General features: G+C 38.9%; 1 protein-coding gene across 6 annotated transcripts in view; it reads left to right on the top strand.

Annotated features, from left to right (window-relative positions):
• The first annotated feature begins 2,605 nt into the window (after window positions 1–2,605).
• LOC135497591 (transient receptor potential cation channel subfamily M member-like 2) overlaps window positions 2,606–7,762 on the top strand; it is a 30,742-nt gene continuing 25,585 nt past the window's right edge. For 5 of the 6 annotated variants that reach the window (XM_064787370.1, XM_064787371.1, XM_064787369.1 and 2 more), the window contains exons 1-4: window positions 2,606–2,760; window positions 3,323–3,545; window positions 4,957–5,036; window positions 6,108–6,176. In XM_064787370.1, coding sequence (XP_064643440.1) covers window positions 3,393–3,545; window positions 4,957–5,036; window positions 6,108–6,176 — 302 coding nt within the window. In that variant the 5' untranslated portion in view covers window positions 2,606–2,760; window positions 3,323–3,392. The remainder of the gene's footprint in view (window positions 2,761–3,322; window positions 3,546–4,956; window positions 5,037–6,107; window positions 6,177–7,762) is intronic. The other variant, XM_064787372.1, reaches the window with a different exon arrangement.

Here is a 7,762-nt window from a genome sequence, read left to right as displayed (position 1 = left end):
ATTCAACTTGGTCTACAGACTCGAGAAAGGATTATACATGTAGGACGGGACACACCAGGCTACTTTTCAAGAAGCAGGACAGAGACTTTGTCAGGTTTGTATCAATAATTTGTATCCACAGTTTTACTTTCCGACATCAACTTAGTCTGATCTATACATACAGAGTTGAGGAGGATTTGTCTCAGGAAGAAAAGGAAGCAGGGGCCCTTTTCAAAAAGATTGGCAGATTTTGTGAGGTTTGTCTCAATATTTGTATGTACTGTTTTACTTGCTGACAACAACTTGGTCTAGTCAAGGAGGATTCGTCTAAGGAAGGAAGGGCGACAGGTGCAGCTTTCAAGAAGCAAGACAGAGACGTTGTGAGGTTTGTATCACTAAATCGTATCCACAGTTATACCTTGAGACATTAACTTGGTCTATTGATGGAATGTAGTGAACCAGGCATTTTTGATGGGAGGGAAGATAGATGACCTTGCTCTTATTTTTTGGCTATTATTCAAAAGGAAGGGGGTGTAATTTTCAAGAAGCTGAACAGAGACATGAAGTTTGTATCCAAAGTGAGACTGTATTGCCAGGTTTGTGTCGACTACTGGCGACTAATTTGTACCCAATGCTTATACCTTCAGATGCAGTAGGCCCAAAGGTGGTGTAGGCCATGTGCATAGAAATTTGCACCAGTCACCGGTCTCATTGAGATTGTTTAACTTGTTCATTTTAGGCAAGCATTCAGTTTTGTTGTCACCGGTGACTGGGCAAAAAGCAACACAAGACTGGCTCATTAAGATGAATAACCTACATTCAACCAGAACATGTGAATCAGATCCAGCGATGGAGAAAGATCGGTTCCGGATATGGCTTCTGAAGATTAAACAGAAATCAGTTATCAGTTTCAATGGGATTGTATGACTTGTTGATTGAAGCAAGCATTCGATTCTATTGACTCGGAGAACTGGAACTTAAACAAGCGAGGACTCTTTGATTCCAGATGGATAGGATAGCAGGCAAAACGGAATACAATCGATTATCAGTTTCAATGAGGTCGTGTAAGACTTGTTGATTGAGGCAAGCATTTGATTCTATTTTCTCAGAGAATTTGACCTAAAACCAACATAAGCTTAAAGGGACAATACAAGCAGGACCTGGGCAAGCAAGATAAAGTTACACAAAGCTGCCAATAGGGGTCTCTCACACCCCGCAGTAGGTCAAAATGATTCACGCTTTTACGAGGGATATATTTAGTGCTCAGTCAGACATGACCCAGGGCCCTAACTGTGTACTGGTCACCTGAAGATGGCCAAATTAGCCCCTCTCCTCCTGCCTATAGGCCCCCTTTAAGATCTCCATCAAAATTTAGTAGAAGGTAGATTCCCAATGGACATTAAGCAAAGCAAAGAATAAAAAACAGTTGTCAATGTCAATGGGATCGTTGAAGTTAGATATAAATGAGATTGTCTACTCCTCTCCTACTGAATCGTTCGAGGCTTGCACTGACAGTTATCTCAAAATGGCAGGGAGCTAAACACTGGTTGTTGTACCATGCCTGCTAAACTTTAAAATAAATGATGTGAAAGTTGGAAATAAATGCGTTTGTAGCCACCGACTTTGTCCACTTTTTCTCTTTTTCCTCCAACTTACACAGGATGTCTCAAAAAGGATCTATAAAGCCTTGTAACCAAAAGCCTGACATGGAGACATAGTCACATCCCAACTTACACAGGATGTCTCAAAAAAAGATCTATAAAGCTTTGTAACCAAAAGCCTGACATGGAGACATAGTCACATCCCAACTTACACAGGATGTCTCAAAAAAGGATCTATAAAGCCTTGTAACCAAAAGCCTGACATGGAGACATAGTCACATCCCAACTTACACAGGATGTCTCAAAAATGATCTATAAAGCCTTGTAACCAAAAGCCTGACATGGAGACATAGTCACATCCCATCATCAAGGATGTATCAAAACATCAGTAGACTAGCCTCATTGTCACAACCTATAGCTATCTCTCTCGCACAAAGGATGTCTCAGAAAGAATCTATATAGCCCTGTAACCAACACAAGGGCTTGATATGGAGACATTTTCACAACCTATCACCGTTGTCACACCATGCAGTGAGACAAATATACTATCACAATCTTATTTCCCCTTGACAAGAAAAAAAGGGGCTGACATGGAGACATTGTCACAACCTATTTCTTTCTCTTGCACCATAGACAATACTGACCATGCATCGCCCCTTCAAAACTTCAAAATGTTTGAGTCGAGAAGAGACCAAGCCAGTTATTAAGCAGATATATTTTTACGTCCAGGCATAAAATATTCGAAATTATTTGTAGAAGTCAGGTAAAAATTGGTCATAGACCATCTTATGAATTCAACCCTCCGTCAAAAGATATGTTTTGAGTTTATAAAGCGAGCCACTGCCATCCAACTTGCATATTTATGACACTCCAGCGATATTGCCAACTTTAAGGAAATTTTAAATTTCCCGCCAAAATACTCTAAACCGTGTTCCTGGTATCCCAGCAACGAGGACGCTTTCACTACCCGGTACCTGAATATGACCCGCTGTGGAATGAATAATGTATGGCAGGACAGCGCCGGACATCAATTATTTAGGTATGGGGTAATAAATTGTTAAGGAAATGTTGTGGAAGTTAACTTTCTGCCTTACTTTTTAGCGGATTCTATAAATATGGCATCTTGATAACTTTTTATACTACTGGGAATTGGAAGAGGATCGGAATATGGTCTTGTTAGGTGAGTTCTTAGCGGTGTTTTGAAGAAATGAGGGTAAAGAAAGTTATGAAGTTTCTAAGAAAGTGCACTCGGCCTACTATATAGCCTACTTCAGCATAGTGTGTGTTGTATGTGTATTGTATTATATGTAGGCCTGTCACACTGCACTCCATATAAGATTATATACATGAGGTTGTCGTTGTGCTCTTGTCAAGCGTATCATAGTTATGTGGGGTGTTATATGGATGGGTCACTGGGGAGGATTTGTCCCGGAAGTGGTGATGGTACGTTTAAGGGAATGGGAGACTGCTATGTGGAATCTGGAATGAATGCACCCTCGCATTGCCAATTGGCAGATTTTGAGCCTTGATGGGGGATTGTAAACTCGTTCCCAGGGTACAGTAGAACCTCTCTATTAAGGACACCCTCGGGACTGAAAAATGCTGTCCTTAATAGAGAGGTGTCCTGATTAGAGAGGTCAAATCGAATGAAAACAACCAATTTGGGACCGAACCTAGTGTCCTTAATAGAGAGGTGTCCGCTAAGGGAGGTTCCACTGTACTTGTAACATTGAAATTTTCAGAAAATGCCTAAGATAACGGATTACGATTTTTCATCATCGTGAATCTGACAGGATTCTTGAAAAAGACGAGATGGCGAAAGTTACGCCAACAACGCGCCAAAGCATAAAGAGCGCCCTGAAGGTGCGGACGCCCAGGATCCCTTCACAAACATCGGTGAATGCAGTAATGGAGTCACAGAGAGTGGATAATGTTGGTGCTGTGCCGTTCCCTAAGGATCAGATGGTGAGCGTTAAAAAGTGAAAGAAATTTGTATTTCAGAAGTGATTCTAAATCATGCCACTTGGTGAACGGTTGGTGAATGGGACTCTTATCTATCTCAAGTGGTGCCGACATGGTTTGTCTCCAAGAGTCACTGAGTATTTTTTGACAACTGTCTCTGTTTGACTTCTCCTCCAGGCGTTGACCCGTGGGTTCACATAGATCACACATGCATCACTCCAGGATATTTTTTTGTCTACATTAGAAATGAAATACCTAACGTTAGTGGTGTGTCTATACAGTAACCCAAATATTTTGATGACCAAATGCCATGCTTGATATTATTATCCTGGTATTATGCATAATAGGCAATTTAAACTTAAATGTTCTGGACAGATTTTTGCATTTTTTAAAAACTTCCTGTTTGACTTTGACGTGTTTGAGTAATATCCAAACCTTGTATGACGCTATCAGAGTCAATATTATCTAATGTGTCGGACAGAGCAAATTACTGTCCATTTAGTATTATCATTCATTCATTGTTATAAGCCATGTGTGGCATTCGTCGTCCTGGTGATGAATTAGATACATCCAATTCTAGTCTCGATCAACACGGAGGGAATAAAATATCGGATATACATCCGTTGAACTTCGTAATTAATTCATCGTTGTTCTTCATCTGTGACCGATTTTATGGGATGAGATGTGTTGATTAGTCCATGGATATGTTGACTTTTGGATTATGTCTGACATATCAGCAGTTCTTGTGTGCTGCATATATTTTGTGGGAGCTTTCGGGTTGGCCTATGATCTACATTTTTCCCCCAGGAACTTCTGCTAGTGGACTTTATAAAACCTGGATAAAATCTGAAAATAATCATGCAAAAAAGTTTGATAACATTTTTTAATGAAGAAGTGCACTCCAAAACAGGAGGAAATCGAGACTGAATTAGATATTGGTTCTGTCAAATATGGAAATGAATTCTTCAAATATGGAAATAGACAGATAAATTTATAAATGTTTTGAGTGGAATTAAGTTGTAGCATGTCTGGCATTTTAAGGTTTAGGAGTGTTGCACGAGTTGGTTCGATGACAACTCCTGGTGAAAATGATATCAAGGTAGAGTTTAATTTTTCCCGAGGTCCTAATGTTGCATGGTTCTTACACCACTTACAGTTGTAAGCAGGTGTCACATGTCCCCAAATTAGCCAAAAATGTACTTTCTTAATTTTGAAAAAAATATGGGTGCCTGTACTGAGAGCTGGTTACACACAGCTCAGAACCGGAATGTATACAGGCCACCTGCTAGGGTAATTATATGTCAATGCATATATGAGTAACTGTTAAAAGGTGCACTACACGATTATAAATATCGAATATTATCTTTATAATCCTCTTTGTCCAATTGGAACATTCTCCTCTTTCTTCTCGCAGACACAAGAGGGAGAATGGATTCGAAAACATATCAGGAAAAAAGTGTGCCGAAGATTTGTGCCGACGGAAAGTGCTAAAGAGTAAGTTCCATTTTTAAAAAAATTTCCTGATGTATGTCACAGAACATCAGTGGAATTGAAGTTGTAAGACACATATAGAACAGTATTTAGAAATCCATTAAGAGCCAGAATTTTCTTCAGTTCTTTTAAAAAATTTGTGTTCAAGTAAACATTCAATCCTTTCCCATTAAAATTCTGTTATCGTGACGAGTCCATTGTTCTTCAGCAAATTAAAACCGTTGCCTCCGGTGAGGATTCCCAACGGTAATCCGGTTAAAATTGAGGTCAAGGAAGCGAACGGGTAAGAGGTGCTTGGTAGAAAACTATCTTTCTTAAATATCATCTTAAAGATGAACTGACATTTTCAATGCTTCGTTACTTGATATGATAATAATGATAAACAAGACAACTAAAAAGTGTCTCTGTGAAAATTGCGGAATTCATATTTTATGCTTGCTGTCACCTTTTTTTTGAAGTGTGATATCAAATTAGGCCTAGAAAGCAATGAAAATGTCAGTTTATCTTCTATATTTCATTTTTATTTTCCTCTATTCTTTTTATGTTTGTTCTTTCCTTATGCAGTGGAACCTCTCTGAATGGTCACCTCTGACGAGCGGATACTCTCCATTGTCTTTACAGACACCAATATCGGTCAAAAAGTGTCATTTTGATTACGTTAACCTCCCTAAGCAGACAACTCTCTATTTAAAAAGACACTGCATTTCCCAAATTGGTCATTTCCATTTAATTCAACCTCGGTAATTAGGACACCTCTCAACAAAGTCATATATTTTAAAATATGTGCTTGGAGACAAAGTCAGATATTTAAAGTATATGCTTGGAGATAAAGTCAGATATTCAAAGTATGTGCTTGGAGATAAAGTCAGATATTCAAAGTATGTGCTTGCGGCCAAAGTCAATTGAGCTATTGGCCTGGCCTTCTGAACCATCAGAGTTAATCGTCCGTAAGCTAATGGAGTCTGGGTCGGCGGAGTGGATCCAAGGCTTGAGGGTCAAGAGGTTGGCCTGGGTAGATTGTGCTGATTGTGCTCTTATGTGAGCCAAACTTTTACCGAGTTCATTTTTCTGCAGCGCATGTGATGACGTCTTGGCCCCATTAAAGGTGCCAAATCAAAAACCTGTGGCAACGCAAATTTATGGGTAAGCCCTGGCTCTATCCAATGCTAACACTCCCTTGTAGTTACTGGTACCTGGCCTTGCAGTCTTATCTTTTAAAAATTCAGAACTTGGCCGAAGGGTGTACAGTCCAAATCACAATTGACACCCCTTAAATCGCGCTACTGTAGTCTAGATAGGGAATGGTATAACTCTCTAAAATCAATTTAACCAGTTTACCCCATTGTAATCTTTTAATATCTTTTTGTACAGTGATCCAGTTGAAATGGATGATTTATTGTGTCTGGTGGGTGGCAAATATATGGGACAATTTCGTCTGATTTTAGGTCAAACTCACGCAACCTTACATTATGCAAGCAGAATGTTAAGCCAATCGGCTCTTCCTACAAGTCTCGTACAGCATGTAGAATGTCTATGCCAGGGTTAGTCGCGATATGAGCCATAATTGATTTACTTGTTGTTCAAGTCCAGAATATTTATTACCGGATTATCTGAAATATTCATACACGATTAACCCTGAAGAATAAAGCAATGTTTGCTGGTTTTCCATGTACATGTACTAGGTGAAGGAAAAAAATTATAGATTTTTGAGTTTGACTAACTCTGATTGCAGTTATGGCCAATCCAGCTTGCTGCTAAAGTGTCGAGAAATATAAATTTGTATTGCACAAAAACTAACCGAGGTTATGAGATCGGACAAATTGGGGCGGAAAAGTATTGATGGTTGCAATTTGATAAATTGAGAGTTATTCAAAATCAAAAGTGTATAGTCTTTTTTGTGTGACCTAGTAGTTTCATTATGTATTGAGTGTATTACAGAGTCAACATAAGGTCTGGGTATATTTTGTTTTCAGTTTTAAGTCATACTTTCTTTCCTTTTTTAGTTAAAGAAAATGTCTAAGTGCCTTGAAACAGGACTAATGAGGCCAACTAGGCTTAATAATTCCTTCAGAAAAACATCCCAAATCAATATCCGCTCCACACCTTATGATTTCAGATTGAATTTGCCCGGTTCTGTAAATACTCTCGATGTCAAAGAAAGGCGTAAACAGAGTTTGGCTCTTGTTATGAACAAGATGTGAGTTTGATTGAAGAATTCGTATGCTGAGTCCGTTCAAAGTCCATTTTTGGTCAATTTGATATTTTTTTCCGCCGAAAAGTATATTACTGAAAATTAAATCTGTGGTGTTTCACCTGGGGTCAAGTGTAAGTGTGCCATGCACTCTCTAAAAAATAAAGGTTTTTTTTGCCAAGAAAATTAAAACCCATTTGAGGTCTTTCGAAAGCACGAAAACCTTCAGGGTTTCATTTCTGAAAAAGAATTTATAGGGGGTGCATATGAGAGATTGTTGTGGTGTGACCGAAGTGGACTTTTCAGATTTTTCATCCGAAGAATTCAATTTTACACGTGGGCAATTTAAACTGAAGAAACTGCCATGGCATGTTGTTGATACCACGTTTTACTAATTGGGATTCTCTCTTGTAGAAAGTTTGTTTGCAGATTCCAAATTTAAGAATTGGCGTGCTAAAACGATACGGGATGGAAAAATCTATGGCAGAAATGTAGCAAAGGTTTTTTCCTAGCGGTCTGGAAAGGGGTGTTTGGGGGT

Source organism: Lineus longissimus, chromosome 13, assembly GCF_910592395.1.
Source record: "Lineus longissimus chromosome 13, tnLinLong1.2, whole genome shotgun sequence".
Lineage (NCBI taxonomy): Eukaryota > Metazoa > Nemertea > Pilidiophora > Heteronemertea > Lineidae > Lineus > Lineus longissimus.
This window is presented reverse-complemented; position numbering and strand designations above follow the sequence as displayed.